A 24,226-nucleotide genomic window follows, 5' to 3' on the forward strand; every position below is an offset into this window, starting at 1 on the left:
CCGTATCGGGTGTAACCCACTACTGATCCAGTTCCTGCAACCGTTCTTCATATGTTTTAGCCTCCAGTCCCCGAATCATCTTTGTTGCTCTTCTCTGCACTCTTTCTAGAGTCTCAACATCCTTTTTGCATCGTGGTGACCAAAACTGAATGCCGATCTTCTCCTGAACTTACCACAGTGGCTCTCGTCGCTACTGTCTCCACAATCGTCCTCCAGGTCACACTTATAGGAGAGGGGGACGCAGGTCCCCGATTCGTGGCAACGGAACTGGGTGTCAGGATCACACACCGTTGTTGCTGTTATCGCACAAAGAAAAAAAGAGACCTTCTAACCATCATCGGCATCTTGTTTTTTATTTATTTATTTGTAAAATTTATGTGCTGCCCAACTCCCGAAGGACTCTTACAGTAAAAAGCATAATTAAAAACATAGAAACATAGAAGATTGACGGCAGAAAAAGACCTCATGGTCCATATATACATGGACATGTTCCATATCTCATAAAATTCTGTATATATGGATAAATAAGAAGAAATGAATAAAAGCTAAGACAAACAAATAAACAAATAAGAGAATTGTATTAGTAGAGATATGATTTAAGTGTTTTATTAGAATTAGTAGGGATAAGATTTTAGAATTATGTTAGAATTAGTTTATGTATTAAGACGTATTATAAAAAGTCAAACAAATTTCTTCTTTTCATTTATATTAATAAGTTGACTTTAAGTATTTTTTCTTAAGTATTCTTTTTTCTGTATTGAAATTTTTACTTTTTGAATAAGCGGGGAAGATACAAACCCATTTTTATGTTTAATGTTATGTTTGTCAGTATTGTCTATTTTATGAAAACTAATAAAATTTATTGGGGGGGAAAAAAGACCTCATGGTCCATCTTGTCTGCCTTTCCACTATTTCCTGTATTTTAACTTAGGATGGCTATATGTTTATCCCAGGCATGTTTAAATTCAGTGACTGTGCATTTACCAACCACGTCTGCTGGAAGTTTGTTCCAAGCATCTACTATTCTTTCAGTAAAATAATATTTTATCACGTTGCTTCTGATCTTTCCCCCAACTAACCTCAGATTGTGCCTCCTTGTTCTTGTGTTCACTTTCCTATTAAAAACACTTCCCTCCTGAACCTTATTTAACTCTCTATCATATTTAAATGTTTCGATCATGTCCCCCTTTTCCCTTCTGTCCTCCAGACTCTACAGATTGAGTTCATGAAGTCTTTCCTGATACGTTTTATGCTTAAGACCTTCTACCATTTTTGTAGCCCGTCTTTCGACCTGTTCAATTTTATCAATCTCTTTTTGTAGGTGAGGTCTCCAGAACTGAACACAGTATTCCAAATGTGGTCTCACCAGCGCTCTATACAGCAGGGCCACAATCTCCCTCTTCCTGCTTGTTATACCTCTAGCTATGCAGCCAAGCATTCTACTTTCTTTCCCCACCGATTCCTTAAAATCTTAAGGATACAAGCAAGTTACAGTCATACGGTCCTAAGTGGGAGGAGATGGGTGATAGGAATGATGAGAAAAAACTAGTAGTAATAGTAGTGCAGACTTAGTAAATAGTCTGACAGTGTTGAGGGAATTATTTGTTTAGCAGAGTGATGGCATTTGGGGAAAAACCGTTATTGTGTCTAGTTGTCTTGGTGTGCGGTACTCTATAGCGACATTTTGAGTTTTATGCTTGAGACCTTCCACCATATTTGCAGCCCGTCTTTGGACCCATTCAGTTGTGTGCTAATCAAAAGGACCCTTAACCCTTTCCTCTCTGTCGATGTGTTGCGTGTCAAGATTTATCTAAGGCACTTTGGGGAGGGGCTGCTTTTGATCATTCACTTAAGCAAGCCCTCCCTTGCCCTCACCCCAACTATCCACAGGACTTACGGCAGTTCTTTTCATCGCTCATGTCCCCGCAGTCGTTGTCGTTGTCACACTTCCAGATGTTGTTGATGCAATTCCCATTCGAGCATCTGTACTGGTTGGAGAGGCACGTGTTTTCTGGATGGCGAGAGGCCGAAAAGGAAACCAGCACAAATAATCAACAACCGTTAAAAAGAAAGAAAAGACAACCTGAATTTAATGAACCCAATAATAATAATACAGTAATAATAATAATAATTATTATTATTATTATTATTTAATAATTTACATTTAGTAAAAGAACTAGAGAACTATGGGAAAGTGGCTGGCTTAAAAATAAACAGGAATAAAACTAAAATATTAACCAAGAATTGTAATCAAGATTTAAATAAATTACTAATAAAAGAAACAGGTTTCCAAATAGGAAAAAAAAATTAAATATCTAGGAATTTGGTTTACGACAAGGTATTCTTCACTGAAAGAACTAAATTATATGAAATTATTCACTAAAACAAAAGACGATCTAGAAAAATGGTCAAACTTAAATTTATCCTTAATGGGAAGGATCAATACAATAAAGTCTAATATACTTCCAAGGTGGCTCTATCTCTTTCAAACAGCACCAATACAATTAAACAAATCTTTCTTTACCAAAATAAATAAAATAATTTCTAAATTTATTTGGTGCAATAAAAACCCAAGAATAAACATGAAAGCCCTACAAGATCTAAGAACAAGAGGAGGAACTTAGAAATATACCACCAAGCCACTAAATTACTATGGATTAAAGAATGGGTCACCCTTGAAAATCCTAGAATTTTAACAATAGAAGGCCACGATATAAATGAAAAAGAACATTCAAAACATTCTCATTTTAAATAATAATAATTTATTAGATTTGTATGCCGCCCCTCTCCGAAGACTCGGGGCGGCTCACAACACAATATACAATGTACAACTCCCGGGTGTATCCCTTACCTTCTTTTATGCAGGTGCCATTCTTCAAGTGATAGTTGGGTGGACAATCGCAGCGCATCTCCCCCGATGGGAGCACATGGCTGGAGACGCCATCGGGACATCGACACGTAAAGTTGTTATCGGCCCCGGGCAGACACAGCAGGCTGCACGGCTTCTCTGCACATGCGTTCTTCCCTGTCCAGAGGAGAGAAGAAGGAAGAAAGTACTTTGTCAACCAGAAATGTACATGGTGAAACTTGAAACCATCCAGGGTAACAGAGAGACCTTTCAACAGATGTCCCAAAAAGTGCTTTTCCAAAAGACAACTGGTTTTTTAAAGCAAACAAACAAACAAACCACTTCTCATCCAAGAAGCACCTGAGAGTAGAAAAAGAAGCAATGGGTGGAAACTAAACAAGGAGAGAAGTAACTTAAAACTAAAGAGAAATTTCCAGTTAGAACAATTAACCAATGGAACAGCTTGCCTCCAGAAGTTGTGAATGCTCCAACACTGGAAGTTTTTAAGCGGATGTTGGATAGCCATCTGTCTGAAGTAGTGTAGGATTTAATAATAATAATAATAATAATAATAATAATAATGATGATGATGATGATGATGATGATGGATTTAATAATATTTAATAATTATAATAATAATAATGATGATGATGATGATGATAACAACAACAAAACAACTATTGTTGTTATTTCTTCTTCTTCTTCTTGTTCTTCTTGTTCTTGTTCTTCTTCTTCTTCTCCTCCTTCTCCTTCTCTTTCTTCTTCTTCTACTATGAATATTGGAAGGTTTTCAATGAAAAAACCCCCAAGAAAAGCACCATTGGGACAACCATGGTCTGGACTCTGGATGATTGAAACTCTCCATGGCCAAGTTGCCTTTCACGGTTGCCACTGAATTGTTACTTTTAATTAGACTCAACAGGGAAGATTATTTTAAGGGAGATGTATCAGAGAAGTAGAGGCAACATTCGCTGTTGGGCCAATAAATACCTGCCGTCTTTCCGTGGTAGAAGATTTTCATGTCCATCACGCTGTTGAGATGGTCCACCAAGGTTTCCATTCTGGCTCCGTTGTGTTTGGAGGCTCGGAAAATGCTCAGCTGCGACCAATCATTCCAATAGATATCATTCTGGGAGGGGAATAAAGGAAACCTTTTTTTAAACCAAAAAAATTTAAACGTTTATTGGAGGACCAGAGATGGAGTGTTCTAGATTGATAGTTGCTCCTCTATCATAGGTTCTAGATTGGTAATGCCCGCTCTATCCTAGAGGGTTCTAGATGGATTATTCCTGCTATATCGTAAGTTCTAGATTGGTAATGCCTGCTCTATCCTAGAGAGTTCTAGATGGATTATTCCTGCTATATCATAGGTTCTAGATTGATAATGCCCGCTCTATCCTAGAGGGTTCTAGATGGATTATTCCTGCTCTATCATAGTTCTAGATGGATAATACCTGCTCTATCCTAGAGGGTTCTAGATGGATTATTCCTGCTATATCGTAAGTTCTAGATTGATAATGCCCGCTCTATCCTAGAGGGTTCTAGATGGATTATTCCTGCTATATCATAGGTTCTAGATTGATAATGCCCGCTCTATCCTAGAGGGCTCTAGATGGATTATTCCTGCTCTATCATAGTTCTAGATGGATAATGCCTGCTCTATCCTACAGGGTTCTAGATGGATTATTCCTGCTATATCATAGTTCTAGATGGATGATGCCTGCTTTACCATAGAGGGGTCTGGATTGACAATGGCTACTCTACCATAGATGTTCCAGAAGTACCTTAAAGACAGCGATGGCATAGGGATGAGGAAGACTATCCAAGATCACTGATCTCTGCATGCCGTTGAAATCGACCCGCTCGATCCTGTCCATGTAGGCCTCCGTCCAGTAGATCCAATGGTCATCTGCCGAGATTCCATTTGGCCACTTTATTCCCTCGGAGACAATGCAAGTGGCAGAGGAGCCATCCATTTCGCTTCGATAAATACCGGGTCGCGAATCCCCCCAGTCTGTCCAGAACATCAGCCTGGGAAGAAATAATAATAATAATAATAATAATAATAATAATAATAATAATAATAATAATTTATTAGATTTGTATGCCGTCCCTTTCCGAAGACTCACAGTAACAATAAACATTATGGTACAAATCCAATAATTAATAACTATAGTTAACAAACCCATTATCGTTAAAAACAGTCAACAGTCAAAGTCCGTGCGAGCCAACCACAACAGGATCTGGGCTGAAAGTCCTCCCACTCCAAAGAGAACACAAACAAGATCCAAGGGATAGGAACCCTCCTTACTTACCCTTCTTTGGGTACCAGAGTTAGAGCCCGGGGTCGTTCGAGCACCGAGGAGTTTAAAATGGTAAGACGCAAGTCCCCGTCTGGGTTGGCGACCTGCGTGGAAACAACAAATCGGAGAACAATGATTCCACCAGACTATTAGCAATTACTGATCTGGCAAGAAGCACTAGAAGGCTGGTTTAGTTCCAGCTGCAATTCGTGGGGAAGCCCCATGCATTAGGGTCTTATATTTTGCATGTGACAAAAGCTCTTGGGACCATCACAGGCATTCTACTTGAGTGAGGTGGAGGTGGCCACACCCACCCCAGCCACCAAGGTCAAACACAAGCTTGATGCTGTCTTCAATGAAGTCATGTTTGACAGCCCTGGTAGAGGGTTTCCTGCCAGGGTAGGAGATTGCTGTTCTGTTATGATCAATAATTCAGGAATCTAGGTTTAAAAGAAGCCACAACTTGGTCCAGACAAGATAGATCTGGTTTGGTCTCTTTCTTTGAACTCTTTTAGAGATCAAGTGAAGTCAGTATTAGGCTAATGGCAAAATACCAGTAAGGCAGTCAATGAATTCAGATTTATTTTCATTCCCACCCATACCTTTGCCAAGGACATGGCCAATGAATTAGGAGTAGGAGTTCCCTCTCCCATGGTGCAAATCATTCATTCATTCATTCATTCGTTCGTTCATTCGTTCACTCATTCACTCATTCATTCACTTGATATGCCACCCATCTCACTCTTGAAGCAATATATTCTATTGCTATAAGGAAATATTCACAGCAAATGTCCCCCACAAAACTATCCATTCTCCTAACTGGGTTAAACTTCTGCTTGAGTAATAGACTTCCTTTTTGAGATGTTGGCTTCTTTCCTACTAGCAGAAGGCGGTGTACCTCAATTTTGGGGATGCCGGCGTTCACCCAGTAAAGCAGTTGACTGACGGGCTCAAAGACCAATGCTTCGACCGTCTCCAAGCCGGTACCGACGATGACTTCCTGCCCAGAACTTCCGTTGAGACAGAGACGCTGAAAATAATGGATTGAAGTCAACTGCTATGTTTGATGCCAACAAAACTCTAGAGGTGATCCTTTGAAGTTAAGAAGAGAACTAAGAGAAGAAGTGATGGAGAACTTCCACTGGCCTTCTGCAGCCTTAAAGCTGCATTGCTTAGAACAAGCGTTGGCTGGGGAATTCTGGAAGCCAACGTTGAAATTCACAAATCCACAAGCCTTAAATTTGCTAAGGTTGGAGATTCCTGGTCTATAACTGTTAGTATGTCTTGGTACGAAACCTTCAACACACATTAAGCAGAGTTGTTGTGGTGTAGGTAATGTGGGTTAGCCAGACAATGACTCAGACTTAACATCAATGTATATACAACAATATTATTATTTACAAATATACAGAATCAACAATATAATACTCTTAACAGTTTACAAACCACGCACACAGCAGGAATACAGCTCATGGCAAATATATCTCTAACAAAGTAACTCCCCCCAAAGGAAATGGTGTTGGCGCCCTCTTATGGCCAAGCAGTAATATTTCCTTAAAGGTACTGTCTTTATATTCTACAAACTAACATTGTAATTTACTGTATGGCAACACCCAAGTAGGTTACATACAATGTACTAACAAGAACCTCCAGCCCCTTTGGTAGTCAATTTAGAAGAGGCAGCACCAAGGACTTCTGGGTCAACTTCAGAACTTTGGAGGAAGCACAGTGGTACCTCTACTTATGAACTTAATTCGTTCTGTGACCAGGTAGACCAGTAGAAAAGTTTGTAAGAAGAAGCAATTGAATCAATGTAAAAACAAATAATGTGTACGACTGGGGAAACCAGAGGGAGGGTGGAGGCCCTGTTTCCTCCCAGGAGATTCCCAGAGAGGCTCCACAGAGGCTTCTCCCTGCCTTTTCCAGTTACAGTTTTGGAGGCTCAGGTTTGTAAGTGGAAAATGGTTCTTGAGAAGAGGCAAAAAAATCTTGAACACCCGGTTCTTATCTAGAAAATTTTGTAAGTAGAGGCATTCTTAGGTAGAGGTACCACGGTATCTAAATGAGAGGTAGAGACACACCAACATTTCCACCCTCTTTTAGGGTGGAAAAGCATGCATCTTATACTCTGAAAAATACGGTAGTAACTTCCGAGATTCACTTAACAACTGTTGGTAGAAAAGACTGCAAAATGAGGCCAAGCTCCCTAAACCAATGTCTCACTTAGTAACCAAAAACAAAGGGTTCAATTTGTGGTCATAAACCATGGTCTATCTTTATGCGGCCTCCTTTCTCTTCGTCTGGCTTCAAATGCAGGGCAAAGTACAATGAGCTGGCGTCCAAGGGGAGCACAAAGACAGTCACTAACCTGGATAATTTCAAGCGTCACATCTGCCCAGTATAGGCAGTTGTGGGTGTAATCGAAGTCGAGGGCCACTGCTCCACGCAGCCCCGCCAAGGGCAAATCTTCCGTCAGCCCGGACGAGAGATCATACCGATGGATGGAATACCTTGTTGAATACAAGATGAACTCATTTTCCTCTGCCAAAGAAAAACACACACAAACAAACCAGCCAAGGAATGAAGTAGGGATTTTACATTTGGGAAGGAGCGTTTTCTGGGCTCAAACATCAGAAAGGGAAGTTTAGCAATAGCAATAAGCATTTAGACTTATATACTGCTTTACATGACGTTACAGCCCTCTCTATGCGGTTTACAGAGTCAGCCTCTTGCTCCCAACAATCAGGGTCCTCATTTTGCCCACCTCGGAAGGATGGAAATCGCAGTCACCCTTGAGCCAGTTAAGATCAAACTGCTGGCAGTTGGCAATTAGCCTGCAATACTGCATTCTAACCACTGTGCCACCACAGCCGTCCCCCCTCCTCCCTTCCCTTCCTTCTTTCCTTCCCCTTCCCTTCCCCTCCTTCCTTCCCCTTCCTTCCTTTCCTTCCTTCCTTCCCTTCCTCCCTCCCCTTCCTTCCTTTCCTTCCCCTTCCTTTCTTCCTTCTTCCCTTCCCCTTCCCTTCCTTCCTTCCCCTTCCTTCCTTCCTTCTTTCCCTTCCTCCCTCCCCTTCCTTTCTTCCCTTCCTTCCCTTCCTTCCTTCCTCTTCCTTCTTTCCCTTCCTTCCTTCCTTTCCTTCCTCCCTTCTTTCCCTTGCTTCCTCCCTTCCTTCCCCTCCCTTCCTTCCTTCCTTCCTTCCTTCCTTCCTTAGCACTTAGACATACACCACTTTACAGTGCTTTTACAGCCCTCTCTAAGTGATTTACAGGGGCAGCCTTTTGCCCCCACCAATTTTGGATCCTCGTTTTACCCACCCCAGAAGGAGCCTGGTGAAATTTGAAATGCCAAACTGCAGGCAGTCGGCAGTCAGCAAAAGTAGCCTGCAGTACTGCACCCTAACCACTGTGCCACTGCAGCACTTTTTAAACACTCTGCTTCTACAACCTCATTTCAAACTGATGTCAAGACTGAAATGTCTTGATTTTCCTCCAAAGATGGCTCAGATTTAAATACAATCCAATAAAATAATTTTTTTAACTGTATGTCACATTGCAATGTCCTTGTTTTCATCCCCAATTGTGTATTTTTATTTAAAGAGAAGATGGAAACACTCTCGTTCCCAGTGTGGTCCATCTCTCAGAATAACTAAGTGTGCGTTCGTTAGGTAGCAGAAGTCAAGCTTAACGCAAGGCAGATTTTATTTTCCCGATCTACAAACCTCACAAACTTTGACACATACTGCTTTTGCAACAACCTCCCCCCTCCCCCAAACTTGGCTTACCTGCTAGTGGACATGGAACGGTTTCCCCTTCTAACCGGGCCTCCACGTCACCTCCAGAACACGAGTCGCCGGATATTTTGCGGTAACTAACACCAATAAAACACAAGTGCTTTGTCAGAGGCACATGTAGTTGTAATCCTATAAAGCCCTTCATGGCACCGGACCAGATTATCTCCGGGACTGCCTTCTGCTGCACGAATCCCAGCGACCGGTTAGGTCCCACAGAGTGGGTCTTCTCCGGGTCCGGTCAACTAAATAATGTCGCTTGGCGGGAGCCAGGGGAAGAGCCTTCTCTGTGGCGGCCCCGGCCCTCTGGAACCAACTCCCCCCAGAGATTAGAATTGCCCCCACCCTCCTTGCCTTTTGTAAGCTCCTAAAAACCCACCTCTGCCGCCAGGCATGGGGGAATTGAGATGCTCTTTCCCCCTAGGCCTTTACAATTTCATGTGTGGTATGTCTGTATGTATGTTTGGTTTTTTATATTAATGGGTTTTTTAATCATTTTTAGTATTTATTGGATTATTATTGTACATTGTTTTATTACTGTTGTTAGCCGCCCCGAGTCTCCGGAGAGGGGCGGCATACAAATCCAATCAATCAATCAATCAATCAATAAATAAATCCAAGAGCCACTATCAAGTTAACAGCACTGGGACTGTGCTACTTTAACATACGCAGATGACAAAATTATTTTCTGCAAGTGTTTGGCTTTCACACAGGGCGACACATGGAAGCACCTCCAGAAAGAATTTACAGGTAATATATAAACTGATTGCATTAACACCTGGGCGCAGGTGGAGAGTGACAAAATGTGCATTGTGACAGAGTGACACAACACCACTCACGCCTTAATCCCAGATTGCTTCTCTCTTGGATTAGTTTCCAACCATTGTTTCCTGTCCTGTTCTCTGGGGCTTTGAAGAATAATTTAACACTCCCCCTTCTTTGTGGCAGCCCCTCGGATACCGGAATACTGTTATCATGTCACCCCTAATTCTTCTTTTCTTTAAGTTGGAGGCTATTCTATTGGCACAACCTCAGTTAGGCTTCAAGTTAGTTAAACCTTTTCCTGGCTTAACAAATGCAGTATCTAGGTGTTGCGGTGGGCTCTGGGCCAGTTCCTGCAACGGGGAATTTGGATGTTGGCTTAGGAGAGTCCTCAGGTTCCCAGAGACTTGTTTTATTGCCATCAGCTTCTGACAGTGAAGAGTCATTGCCTAGGTCAGATGCTGGGGGAGAAGAAGGATCAGATAGAGAGATGGATGCAGCCAGCCCACTAGTGAATCATCGGACTTGGAGGTGGAGGATCGGTGGATTGATGCCAGAATGCGCAGGCTTATGGCTAGAAGGGACCAACTGCACAGGCATCGCTGGAGATAAGAGAGAACACCTATGGCTGAGGCAATTAGGCTAATGGGGTTGCTGATAAATGACCAGCGTTGTAGAGAGTGCATGTGGGAGTTTATCTGTTTGCAGAAGGCCAAGTGTTGTTTGGATTGTTCCAGGACTTACAAAGACTTTTTGGATATTTCACAGCTACCGTTATTTGTTCTGCTTTGTTTTTGCTTGTCGCAGCATTCCAGGCTTGTGGTTTGTGGGAGAGCACTTTGGCTGTTTAAAGTGCATGCGTACAATACTTTTCTTTTGATAAACTGACTTTCTGTTTATTCTGAGATGGTGTGTGTGTCTGAGTTTACTTTGCTAACTCATTAGAGGGGCTCTTAATGAAGGGCCGGCATAACACTAGTGATGTTCCCCTCCCTACCTTAAGGATCCATGACAACCTTCTCCGGGTCCCGTCAACTAAACAATGTCGGTTGGCGGGCCCCAGGGGAAGAGCCTTCTCTGTGGCGGCCCCGACTCTCTGGAACCAGCTCCCCCCAGAGATTAGAACTGCCCCTACCCTCCTTGCCTTTCGTAAACTCCTCAAAACCCACCTTTGTCGTCAGGCATGGGTGAACTGAGATATCTCCCCCGGGCCTATACAATTTATGTATGGTATGTTTGTATGTATGTCTGCTTAATAATGGGTTTTTAAAAATATTTTAAATTGTAAATGATTAGATTTGTCATGAACTGTTTTATTGTGTTGTGAGCCGCCCCGAGTCTACGGAGAGGGGCGGCATACAAATCTAATAAATAAATAAATAAACTATCTTCATAATAACAGATAAATGCAATTTTAATTGATGCTTTTCTGACAAACTTAAGAAAAGCCTAAAATCCTATTTTCCCCCCACCTTAGGCTTTCTTCTACAGAAACTCATTTAATCAGTTATTTAGATTCTTGGATGTTCTCTATACTGTTTTGACTTCAATTCTCACCTTGGTTTTGACTCACTATCAGGAAGCGATTTATTGTTTTATGGTGTTTCTAATTCTTTTACGATGTTTAATTTATTTAATTGCCTCTGACACACAGAATTGCTTCACGCTCAGATAAATCTATGCAAACAGTTCATAAGACCCTCTTCCCTTCATCTCAGTCAACCATTCCCCCTTTACAACACAACCATATATTTAAAATTCTATTTCCGCTTGTCTCAAAAACTGCTTTGCAAATGAGCTTGATAAACCTTTGTCAGTATGTAAATCTCGCGACCTACCCTCGTGTCTTCTTGTAGGTTGACCCAACCGGGCACAGCGCAGGAGGCGAGAAAAGTTTGCCAGCAAACTCGGGATCCGGAATGCAAACTTCTAATGACAGGTCCTCACTTAGCTTGAAACCAAAATCGCTAAATGGGGAAGTTTAAAGAAAAAAGAGCAAAGTAAAAAATATATATTTCTTCTAGTAGTAGTTGTTGTTGTTGTAGAGAAGCTGGTTTCAAGTCTTAGAAAAGCAAGAATTCAGAAATTGCAACCAGTTACTGTATTTTTTGGAATATAAGATACACCTTTCCCCTCCTAAAAGAGGGTGGAAATTTGGGTGCATCTTATACACCAAAGGTAGCCCTGCCCAGGCTCTCAAACATTTCAGAGGCTTTTTTCAGAGGCTTTTTTCAAAGCTGTTTCGGAGGCTTTTTTTTCAGCCTCTGAAATCTCTATTTGAGAGGCTGGGTGGTGCTAAAACAGAGGTTTCACAGGCTGGAAAAAAGCCTCTGAAATGGAGGCAAGGACACTTCAGCTGGTATCCGCCAAACTAAATGACTTTTTCTCATAACAATACAATGACACTCAAGTGGACAATGCAACCTGCACTAATACAGGGAGGGCGAATTCTATGCTCTAATTATGTGGGTTTGCGCGGGAATTAGCTAGATGGAATCTTGCCCTCCACAGTGCCGAAATGATGTACAGTGGTACCTCTACTTACGAACTTAATTAGTTCCGTGACCAGGTTCTTAAATAGAAAAGTTTGTAAGAAGAAGCCATTTTTCCCATAGGAATCAATGTAAAAGCAAATAATGTGTGAGATTGGGGAAACCACAGGGAGGGTGGAGGCCATGTTTCCTCCCAGGAGATTCCTAGAGAGGCCCCACGGAGGCTTCTCCCCACCTTTTCCGGCTCTGTTTCCTTCCAGGAGATTCCTAGATGGGCCCCATGGAGGCTTCTCCCTGCCTTTTCCAGTTACAGTTTCGGAGGCTCGGGTTTGTAAATGGAAAATGGTTCTTGTGAAGAGGCAAAAAAATCTTGAACATCCAGTTCTTATCTAGAAAAGTTCATAAGTAGGGGTGTTTCTAAGTAGAGGTACCACTGTGCTCAATAAAGTTTTGCATTCGCAGGTTGGATCATCTCGCTTCTGGTTGGGTTTGTCAGTTGGAATGTTGATAGACAGTTGAGGCAAACCCACATTTCTAGAGGTTTCCAACGAAGAAACATAGAAACATAGAAGTCTGACGGCAGAAAAAGACCTCATGGTCCATCTAGTCTGCCCTTATACTATTTCCTGTATTTTATCTTACAGTGGATCTATGTTTATCCCAGGCATGTTTAAATTCAGTGACTGTGGATTTACCAACCACGTCTGCTGGAAGTTTGTTCCAAGGATCTACTACTCTTTCAGTAAAATAATATTTTCTCACGTTGCTTTTGATCTTTCCCCCAACTAACCTCAGATTGTGTCCCCTTGTGTCTTGTGTTCACTTTCCTATTAAAAACACTTCCCTCCTGGACCTTATTTAACCCTTTAACATATTTAAATGTTTCGATCATGTCCCCCCCTTTTCCTTCTGTCCTCCAGACTATACAGATGGAGTTCATGAAGTCTTTCCTGATACGTTTTATGCTTAAGACCTTCCACCATTCTTGGAGCCCGTCTTTGGACCCGTTCAATTTTGTCAATATCTTTTTGTAGGTGGGGTCTCCAGAACTGAACACAGTCTTCCAAATGGGGTCTCACCAGCGCTCTATACGGCGGGATCACAATCTCCCTCTTCCTGCTTGTTATACCTATAGCTATGCAGCCAAGCATCCTACTTGCTTTTCCTACTGCCCGACCACACTGCTCACCCATTTTGAGACTGTCAGAAAGAAGGTACCTTCTTCCTTGAAAGTCCCCATCCTCCGACATTCATCATAAGCATCGCTCACCAGACCTCGACTTACCACTCGTAGTCTTCCCTGGTGCAGGAACAATTAGAGACCCGGAATGGTCGGTCGAAATCTTCCCCATTGAAACAAGTGGCATGAGGTGTTCGCCTCTTGAAGACCGTCTTGTGTCCCAGGAGACACTCGTTCCCACGTTCATCGGAGGGAGACCACAACTTATAATCGTTTTCTGTGCAAGGCACCCCTAGGGAACCACCAGGGGGTTATGTTTTAAGATTTATTTATTAAACTTCTATGCCGCCCTTCTCAAATGACTCAGGGCGGGGTACAACGTAATAAATACAGTTCGATAAACATGTATAGAAATCTAATACAGTGGTACCTCATCATACGAACTTAATTGGTTCCAGGAGGAGGTTCGTAAGGTGAAAAGTTCGTAAGATGAAACAATATTTCCCATAGGAATCAATGTAAAAGCAAATAATGCCTGCAAATCCTTCGGGAAAATCCCAAACTTTAGAAGGGAGGCGAACAGAGGGCAGGGAGGAGCAGCTAAAGGGGGCGGGTGGAAAAAGCAAGGGTAGGCTAAAGGGTGAGTGGGAAGGAAGGAAGGCAAGGGGGGCACCCCTCCCTTTTCTTTCTTCAAAAGACACCGTTTCAGTGCCTTTGCAAGCACGTTGTTCTCTGCAAAAAAATTCCTCCCCCAAGCTGCCTCTCCCTCCTCCCTTTTCTTTCCTAAAAAGACACCCTTTCAGTGCTTTTGCAATCACGTTGTTCTCTGCAAAATCTTTCCTCCAAGCTGCCCCTCCCTTTTCTTTCTTCAAAAGACACCGTTTCACTGCCTTTGCAAGCACGTTGTTCTCTGCAAAAAATTTCCTCCCCCAAGCTGCCTCTCCCTCCTCCCTTTTCTTTCTTAAAAAGACACCCTTTCAGTGCTTTTGCAATCACGTTGTTCTCTGCAAAATCTTTCCTCCAAGCTGCCCCTCCCTTTTCTTTCTTCAAAAGACACCGTTTCAGTGCCTTTGCAAGCACGTTGTTCTCTGCAAAAAATTTCCTCCCCCAAGCTGCCTCTCCCTCCTCCCTTTTCTTTCTTAAAAAGACACCCTTTCAGTGCTTTTGCAAGCACGTTGTTCTCTGCAAAATCTTTCCTCCAAGCTGCCCCTCCCTTTTCTTTCTTCAAAAGACACCATTTCAGTGCCTTTGCAAGCACGTTGTCCTCTGCAAAAAATTTCCTCCCCCAAGCTGCCTCTCCCTCCTCCCTTTTCTTTCCTAAAAAGACACCCTTTCAGTGCTTTTGCAATCACGTTGTTCTCTGCAAAATCTTTCCTCCAAGCTGCCCCTCCCTTTTCTTTCTTCAAAAGACACCGTTTCACTGCCTTTGCAAGCACGTTGTTCTCTGCAAAAAATTTCCTCCCCCAAGCTGCCTCTCTCTCCTCCCTTTTCTTTCTTAAAAAGACACCCTTTCAGTGCTTTTGCAATCATGTTGTTCTCTGCAAAATCTTTCCTCCAAGCTGCCCCTCCCTTTTCTTTCTTCAAAAGACACCATTTCAGTGCCTTTGCAAGCACGTTGTTCTCTGCAAAAAATTTCCTCCCCCAAGCTGCCTCTCCCTCCTCCCTTTTCTTTCTTAAAAAGACACCCTTTCAGTGCTTTTGCAAGCACGTTGTTCTCTGCAAAATCTTTCCTCCAAGCTGCCCCTCCCTTTTCTTTCTTCAAAAGACACCGTTTCAGTGCCTTTGCAAGCACGTTGTTCTCTGCAAAAAATTTCCTCCCCCAAGCTGCCTCTCCCTCCTCCCTTTTCTTTCCTAAAAAGACACCCTTTCAGTGCTTTTGCAATCACGTTGTTCTCTGCAAAATCTTTCCTCCAAGCTGCCCCTCCCTTTTCTTTCTTCAAAAGACACCGTTTCACTGCCTTTGCAAGCACGTTGTTCTCTGCAAAAAATTTCCTCCCCCAAGCTGCCTCTCCCTCCTCCCTTTTCTTTCCTAAAAAGACACCCTTTCAGTGCTTTTGCAAGCACGTTGTTCTCTGCAAAATCTTTCCTACTTCAAGCAGCCCCTTCCTTTTCTTTCTTCAAAAAAGGGGGGGAAAAGAAACCCCTTCATCCCATCAGCAGCTGCTTGGGTTCGTAAGGTGAAAATAGTTCGGAAGAAGAGGCAAAAAAATCTTAAACACCGGGTTCGTATCTTGAAAAGTTCGTTAGAAGAGGCGTTCGTAAGATGAGGTACCACTGTATTAAGATTACTATAAAAACTAAAAAAATTTAACAGGCAGTCCAGGGGGAAAGCATTTTGAAATTCCCTGATATTTCCTTGACAATTCCCTATAACTTGCTATCTAGTTAAGTCACGGTTGTCGATGACATCATACCAAACAGCTAAACCATGGAGAAATATTGGTAGCTGAGAAAGCAAGTTGTTGCCACAGTTATGCTCCTTTTTGCTTGACTCTGTCAGGCAAGAGGATCCTTTTTTTTTTTTACATGATTTTTCCCTGTCTTTTAAACATTTTAATACAGTGTGGTTTCCCCCCCGATTTATTCCAGGTTTTTTTACGAATTCCCTGATATTTCCCGAACTGCCAATTTCCCTGATAATTCCCCGATTTCCCTGTTTTCCAGGTTTGCTGGAAGTCTCCGGAGAGGGGCGGCATACAAATCTAATAAATTATTATTATTATTATTATTATTATTATTATTATTATTATTATTATTATGTTGCTGTTGTTATTATTGTTGTTGTTATTATTATTGTTGTTGTTGTTGTTGTTATTATTATTATTATTATTATTATTATTATTATTATTGCTGGACACCCTGTTTAAACCCATTTATCCCACACAAGCATCTACATTCGCCTAATCAATCATTCAAGGCAATGACTGGAATTGATCTCAATACTCACGACCCCCATGCCCGCCGGCAGAGATGGGTCTTCAAAACTTTGCGAAAGGCCAGGAGGGAGGGGACGGTACGTATCTCCAGAGGAAATTCATTCCAAAGGGCCGGAGCCACCACAGAGAAGGTTCTTCCCCTAGGTCCCGCCAAATGACACTGCCTGGCCGACGGAACCTGGAGAAGGCCAACTCTGTGGGACCTAACCAGACATACCACAAAGACAAGCTTCAGCCTACACCGAGATCAAGAAATACCACTTGCGGGCCAACCGCTTCCCTTACCGAGGACGTCCGTGGTGTTGATCTGCAGAATCAGCCAACTGTGTCCGTTTTCTTTGTAAGACCCAAAAATGGTGAAGATGGTGCTTTTCTCGCCCGGTTCTGTCAGCAGGCCATACACGAAGACTGGCTTTTCGGAGAACGTGAAGGTTTTCCAAGTTTCCCCTTCATTCGTGCTATACCTACACGGAAAGAACGGCCAGGAGATGTCTGCCATACCTTGATTTTGGTCCTTCCCCATTCCAGCATCTTTTGTTTCACATAGTCCCCGTTTCTTGCTATTTGCATCTATTAAGTTCAGGGTATTAAATCTGTTGTGAGTGTTTCTCGTCCACCTCTGATTCTGAGGAGGATGAGCCAGGCCCATCTAGGTACCCAGGGCCAGTGGTGTTGCCAGCTGAGGCAGAGAGTGAGAATGAAGGAGAAATAGACCTAATGAACCCAAGGGACGACCTTGGAATACTAATATCAAACGACCTAAGTGCTAAAGCCCACTGCAACAATATCACCAAAAAGGCTTCCAGAGTTGTTAACCTGATCCTATGTAGCTTCTGCTCTGGCAATCTCACACTGCTGACCAGAGCCTACAAAACCTATGCCAGACCCATTCTCGAATACAGCTCATCTGTCTGGAACCCACACCACACCTCAGACATCAACACTCTCAAAAACGTCCAAAGATATTTCACCAGAAGAGCCCTCCACTCCTCCACTTGAAACAGAACACCCTACGAAAATAGACTAACTATCCTGGGTCTAGAAAGCTTAGAACTGCGGCACCTAAAACACGATTTAAGTATTGCCCACAAGATCATATGCTGCAACGTCCTTCCGGTCAACGACTACTTCAGCTTCAACTGCAACAACACAAGAGCACGCAACAGATTCAAACTTAATATTAACCGCTCCAAACTTGACGGTAAAAAATATGACTTTAACAATCGAGTTGTCAAAGCGTGGAACTCATTACCGGACTCAATAGTGTCAACTCCCAACCCCCAACACTTCTCCCTCAGACTCTCCACGATTGACCTCTCCAGGTTCCTAAGAGGCCAGTAAGGGGTGTATATAAGTGCACCGATGTGCCTATCGTCCCCTGTCCAATTGTCTTCCCTTATCTTATATATCATACATATTCTCTCCTTATCTATCTATCTATCTATCTATCTATCTATCTATCTATCTATCTATTCTATCTTTATATATATTACTTAATGTCTATTCTCTTCCATATGTATTGTATATTGGACAAAGAATAAATAATAATAATAATATGCCAATGAGGGATTGGTCCAGGACAAAGGGGACATTGGAGATAATGAGCCACTCTTAGATGCTCGATTCAGGAGATTACAAAGCATACAACAACACTTGTATGCTAAAAGGAAATAGTTGGAAGTTTTAACTCTAAGGGTTTCCTGACCACTCCCCAGCAGGTATATAAGCCAGACCTTCTGGGTAATTCGTGTTGGGGTTTCAAGGTTGCTTTCATGGACTCCGTAATAGATCTGGGGTTTCAGAAATGTTCCCTGAAATACCTGATTTCTGCTCTGCAAAACTCATCTCCTAGAAGCTGCTTGTCTTGCCAAAATGTGGCAAGCTCCTTTAATCATCGCCCATGATTTTTTCCCCATAAAATCAAGATAATGGAAGCGGGAAAGGATTACTGTTTGGGCCTTTTTCCTACACAGGCTGGGTTTTTGCTTCCTTGTTTCCCCAAAAACCCGAGATGCAAATTAAATTGTTCACTGGGACAGAACACAATCTGTTGGAATCTTTGGCTACAGAGATTTGAGTGAAATTGCCCCTCTAAAAGTTTTCTCAGCTCTTCAAAGTCTCCATCCATAATGATTTAGAGCCGAGGGCTTCAATCCTGGCAACTTTAAGGCTTGTGGACTTCAACTCCCAGAATTCTCCAGCCAGCATAGCATAGCTGGCTGGAGAATTCTGGGAGTTGAAGTCCACAAGCAATAGCAAGAGCATTTAGATTTATATACCGCTTCACAGTGCTTTACAGCCCTCTCCAAGCAGTTTACAGAGTCAGCCTTTTGCCCCCAACAATCTGGGTCCTCATTTTACCTTGGAAGGATGGAAGGCTGAGTCAACCTTGAGCCTACTGAGATTCGATCTGCCAAACTGCAGGCAGCCGGTGATCAGCAGAAGTAGCTTGCAGTACTGCACTCTAACCACTGTGCCACTGAGGCTCTTAAAGTTGCCAAGTCTTAAAAGTTACCAAATTTGAAGACCTCTAACTTAGACCAGGGCTATCAAGATTCCATTTCCATTCTCCCAGGTGGCCTAAAACACCTGGCCAGTGGAAAATACATTATCCCAGTTTACCGACTCAGTCCCCCAGGCCAGGAAGATTTATTGCTACTTAGCTTACTTCAGCTGGTTTGTTTCTGACCCCTGGGTCACAGCCATGAGGATGCCCCCGTGGTCTCCCCAGGAGTAATAATGGGGCCCAGACAGGACCTGAGAGAGGAAACAAATAAAGTCATTGGATTACGATGGCCACAGATAGAAACATAGAAGATTGACGGCAGAAAAAGACCTCATGGACCATCTAGTCTGCCCTTATATTATTTTTTGTATTTTATCTTAGGATGGATATATGTTTATCCCAGGCATGTTTCAATTCAGTGACTGTAGATTTACCAACCACGTCTGCTGGAAGTTTATTCCAAGCATCTACTGTTCTTTCAGTCAAATCATACTTTTTAATAATAATATCCTTCGGCAGCGACTGTCCTCCTCCTCTTCTTCCTCCTCCTCCTCCTCCCACCCAAATTCCGAGCTTTTATTTCTTTACTAATGGGTTTGCACGCATTATTTGCGTTTACATTGATTCCTATGGGGAAAATTATTATAATGTTTGAACAAAATTCTTCTTTTCGTTTAAATTAGCATGTGAATTTAATGAATTAATAGTGTATTCTTTTTCTGTATACCAATAGACTTCTAAAATGAGCGGGGTAATTGTAACCCCAACTATATGTTTAATGTTTGTAAGTCTGTCTGTCAATTTTATGAAAATTAATAAAGTTTATTATAAGAAAAAATATATGCTTGTCTTTTCTCATGGTCCTAGGCGACTCCTACGAGAAGGTCATTCGACCCCCAAAGGGGTCCCGACCCACAGGTTGAGAACCCTTACTCTAGAGCTATAGGGATTTACACATTCTCTTACCTCTTGCCATCTGACCCCAGCACTGCTGGAAATATAGACGTTCATTTTACTTGCCATGTTTCTCCCTACAGAACCTGCAAAGAGAAACATGTGAATCTCGGGTGCGATTTTTCCGATCAGTTAGTGCCTCAAGACTACGGGTGTATTTTAAAATATATTTTTATTGGTTTTTTAGATGTTACACAGACTGCACATCATACAACATAAAACAGTGCCCTGTGAAGGTGCACCCACCACCTAACAACATACATACCCCACCACCAATTGGAGGGTCTGTACAAACATCTTTAACATTATTCTAAGCTAGGATCTGCATTTTATTTAGAAACATAGAAGACTGACGGAAGAAAAAGACCTTGTGGTCCATCTAGTCTGCCCTTATACTATTTCCTGCATTTTATCTTAGGATGGATATATGTTTATCCCAGGCATGTTTAAATTCAGTGACTGTGGATTTATCTACCACGTCTGCTGGAAGTTTGTTCCAAGGATCTACTACTCTTTCAGTAAAATAATATTTTCTCATGTTGCTTTTGATCTTTCCCCCAACTAACTTCAGATTGTGTCCCCTTGTTCTTGTGTTCACTTTCCTATTAAAAACACTTCCCTCCTGGACCTTATTTAACCCTTTAACATATTTAAATGTTTCGATCATGTACCCCCTTTTCCTTCTGTCCTCCAGACTATACAGATTGAGTTCATGAAGTCTTTCCTGATACGTTTTATGCTTAAGACCTCCCACCATTCTTGTAGCCCGTCTTTGGACCCGTTCAATTTTGTCAATCTCTTTTTGTAAGTGAGGTCTCCAGAACTGGACACAGTATTCCAAATGTGGTCTCACCAGCGCTCTATATAAGGGGATCACAATCTCCCTCTTCCTGCTTGTTATACCTCTAGCTATGCAGCCAAGCATCCTACTTGCTTTTCCTACCGCCCGACCACACTGCTCACCCATTTTGAGACTGTCAGAAAGCACGACCCCTAAATCCTTCTCTTCTGAAGTTTTTGCTAACACAGAACTGCCATTGCAATACAATTTACATATCAACGAGTGATTATAATTTATTCTTTATGGCTAGATCACAAATTCTACCAGGGGTGTCAAACACAATTTTATTGAGGGCTGCATCAGGCTTTGGGTTTTTTCTCCCAGGCCAGGGAGAAAGCAAGATGTAGAAAATTATCATTCATTGGGCTTTGACCATCGACCAACTAGAATTTAAGGAGCGCAGAGTGAGAGGATCGAAGCGAAAAATTAAGATCTACCTGTTGCAATGATCAGACCCGGAGCGGATTCCTTGGACAGGATAGGCATTCTGCGCAGCTGGAAGTTGAGGAGCTGGCTCAGTCTTTGGGCCAAGTGAAGAGAACACCCCAAGGAAAGCTAGCGAAGAGGAAACACACAAACGTCACTTTGCCTTAGAAAATAAGATGCATTTAGAATTTCGGAATCTACTACCTAGGATTACTACCGGAATCTGCCGCTACCTAGGATCGAACTCACGGTCTCCTGATTGTGAGGTGAGAGCTCCACCTGTAGGCCACTGCAGCAAGTTTTAGCAAAGTTTTAAGGATCATGTATAATTATTTTTGGATACCAGATCTTGAATAGATCTGTTTGTTCGTGGACTTCCCTTCTCTTTGTTGACTATGAGGACACAGCTAAACCTCAAGGTGTCTTTAATGACCCATTAAAATAATGCAAATGATCAGCTGTCTGCAAGGAGAATCAATCCTTCCATTCACCACCATTGAGTCAGAACTGAAGACACTTCTTGGATGAGAAGTGAAACGTCTTCAAAGAAAAAAAACAGAAAATCTAGTTGCCGCTTGGAAGAAAAAAATCACCTTTGGGAAAAGAACAAGTTTATAAAGAGAAAGCTATTTGTTCAAAAAATATGGACATGAGTGAGAGAATGTGTAGACCACTGATGGGGAACCTATGGCAACGGGTGCCACATGCGGAGCCATAACTGCTGGCAGGCGAGCTGTTGCCCTAGCTCAGCTCCAACATGCATGTATGTGCTGGCTAGCTGATTTTTGGCTAGCACAGAGGCTCTGGGAGGGCGTTTTTGGTTTCCAGAGAGCCTCCAGGAGAATGGGGAAGGACGTTTTTACCTTTGCCCAGCTCCAGAAAAGCCTTTGCGGCCTGGGGAGGGCCAAACATGAGCCTACTGGGCCCACCAGAAGTTGGGAAACAGGCCGTTTCCGGCCTGCAGAGGGCCTCCGGTAGGATGGGGAAGAACATTTTTACCCTTGCCTGGCTCCGGGGAAGCCTTTGAAGCCTGGGGAGGGCCAAACACGAGCCTACTGGGCCCACCAGGAGTTGGGAAACAGGCCATTTCCGTACTCCAGAGGGCCTCCGGGCATTGAAATATGGGTTGCTTGCGCGATAGTGCGCCTGCACGCTATTTCAGCACCTGAGGGGGAAAAAAGGTTCGCCATCACTGGTGTAGACGATCCAGAACCTCTGCCGTCCGCAGCTGCTCACCCACATCACCGATGACCAATAAAGTAAGATAAAGCTCACCGTGGGTTGACGTCCCCCAACTTCAGCTACTTCTACAACCTGCGTGAAGCTTAACTGGGACCCTCGAACGCAACGAGCGGTCCGAAAGCCTTTCGAGAGGCAGCACCGTTCCGTCCGTTGCCGGCATCATTACCTCACAATTTATCTTTTCGCCATAGTGAGTATACTCTGGAGGCTGGAGAAATTCCCAAGTCCCACCTTTGTCGAAGGTGATGACCGAGCGCATATTCTCGTCGCTGAACGAGCCGTTGATCAAGGTGGTGATATAAACACCCGGGATGCCCTCGACGCGGTGGAAGTCGGCAAAAGGCTCGCTTGCAAAGTATCTGCCGAAAGAAGATACTCAACTCAACCGACTGGTCGTTCCAGGTCGGCCGAGACAACCAAAACAACAGGGTGAGAAACACCGGATTCAACTTTAGGGATCTATAGCACTGTGCAAGAGTCTTAGGTTTTGAAGGGAGATTGGACTGCCATTTGTCCAAAATGGGGTAGAGACTCCTGCTACGGTGGGCAATTGGACTAGATGGCCTACAAGATCCCTTCCAACTCTTATACAGTGGTACCTCTACTTACGAACTTAATTCATTCCGTGACCAGATTCTTAAGTAGAAAAGTTTGTAAGAAGGAGCAATTTTCCCCATAGGAATCAATGTAAAAGCAAATAATGCGTGCAACTGGCCCAGGGATACCACAGGGGGGGTGGAGGCCCTGTTTCCTCCCAGGAGATTCCTCGAGAGGCCCCACGGAGGCTTCTCCCTGCCTTTTCCGGCCCTGTTTCATCCCAGGAGATTCCTAGAGAGGCCCCACAGAGGCTTCTCCGTGCCTTTTCTGGTTACAATTTCGGAGGCTCGGGTTTGTAAGTGGTTCTTGAGAAGAGGCAAAAAAAATCTTGAACACCCGGTTCTTATTTAGAAAAGTTTGTAAGTAGAGGTGTTTGTAGGTAGAGGTACCACTGTATAATCCTAAGTGCTATTGTTATAGCTATTAACACCATTGCTACAACAAGTCTAACGGTTGCCTAAGACTTTTGCACTGTACTGTAAGTTACCGTGGCAGAACCTTGAATTATTTCCTACATCTTATTTTTTTCTCCCAGAGGAAGGGGAACGTCACCTATTTGTCTCTCTACCTTCTTACCTTACTAAGGTGTCACTGCCTGCTCCGCCAGGACTGTAATACAGGATGTTTTCCAAAGTCAATGAAAAGTGTAGCCCTTCAGTTTCGGAGATGTAGAGGCTGGTGCTATTGTTACTATAAGTGACGCACACAAACACCTGGTCTTCGGAAGTGTCCGCAATATAATACTCCTTCAAGACAAAATTTGGGAGCGGAAAATGTTTGTACGTTTTTTTGAAACAGGTAATTAAAAGCATTCGAGCAAGTGGCTTAAACATATGGTGTCTAATTTCAAAAACGCCACCAAAACCTCTCACCTTTGCCAAGAGTTTACCGTAGTTTTAGAGAAGCCTCAGTTTTTCCCCAGCTGTGCAATGGGCATGGTAATATCTCGAGGCCTATTGAAAACAGCCATTTGTGGCTTGAAACCAGAAGATATAACCAATAAATAAGTAAATAATATATGGATATACTTGATAACTATAAATAACATAATGAAAATGTATGGACTAGACAAAGCAATAAGGAGATATATAGAGTTTGCTTTTGGATTCACCAGGAATGCAAACAAAATGATAACGACGTGCTATATAACCGTTTTCCTTTCTTTCTTTATTTTTTATTTTTATTTTCCTATTTTTTCCCTCTTTTTGCCTCTTTCCCTCTCTCGTTTCTTTCTTTTTTCTTGCCATGTTTTTCCCTTTCTTTTTCTCCCTCCTCCTTTCTTTTCTTTCTTCTAATTATGTGTTTGTAAACGCTCTTTTTGAATTGTATTGTTTTTCTATTTATGAATAAA

At 42.6% G+C, this 24,226-nt stretch overlaps 1 protein-coding gene across 1 annotated transcript in view; it reads right to left on the reverse strand.

The window, feature by feature from the left end:
* Nucleotides 1-24,226, reverse strand: part of SORL1 (sortilin related receptor 1) — a 97,977-nt gene that overhangs the window by 42,111 nt on the left and 31,640 nt on the right. Inside the window, exons 8-24 of the mRNA XM_070765637.1 lie at nucleotides 23,452-23,621; nucleotides 22,445-22,637; nucleotides 21,048-21,165; nucleotides 19,782-19,855; nucleotides 18,978-19,066; nucleotides 16,595-16,773; nucleotides 13,479-13,665; nucleotides 11,540-11,668; nucleotides 8,934-9,019; nucleotides 7,520-7,692; nucleotides 6,050-6,181; nucleotides 5,164-5,255; nucleotides 4,633-4,879; nucleotides 3,839-3,977; nucleotides 2,852-3,025; nucleotides 1,898-2,011; nucleotides 174-296 (exon numbers count right to left, since the gene is read on the reverse strand). Of these exons, the coding sequence (XP_070621738.1) occupies nucleotides 174-296; nucleotides 1,898-2,011; nucleotides 2,852-3,025; nucleotides 3,839-3,977; nucleotides 4,633-4,879; nucleotides 5,164-5,255; nucleotides 6,050-6,181; nucleotides 7,520-7,692; nucleotides 8,934-9,019; nucleotides 11,540-11,668; nucleotides 13,479-13,665; nucleotides 16,595-16,773; nucleotides 18,978-19,066; nucleotides 19,782-19,855; nucleotides 21,048-21,165; nucleotides 22,445-22,637; nucleotides 23,452-23,621 (2,419 nt within the window). The remainder of the gene's footprint in view (nucleotides 1-173; nucleotides 297-1,897; nucleotides 2,012-2,851; nucleotides 3,026-3,838; nucleotides 3,978-4,632; nucleotides 4,880-5,163; nucleotides 5,256-6,049; nucleotides 6,182-7,519; nucleotides 7,693-8,933; nucleotides 9,020-11,539; nucleotides 11,669-13,478; nucleotides 13,666-16,594; nucleotides 16,774-18,977; nucleotides 19,067-19,781; nucleotides 19,856-21,047; nucleotides 21,166-22,444; nucleotides 22,638-23,451; nucleotides 23,622-24,226) is intronic.

This window comes from Erythrolamprus reginae, chromosome 12 (genome assembly GCF_031021105.1).
Source record: "Erythrolamprus reginae isolate rEryReg1 chromosome 12, rEryReg1.hap1, whole genome shotgun sequence".
Lineage (NCBI taxonomy): Eukaryota > Metazoa > Chordata > Lepidosauria > Squamata > Dipsadidae > Erythrolamprus > Erythrolamprus reginae.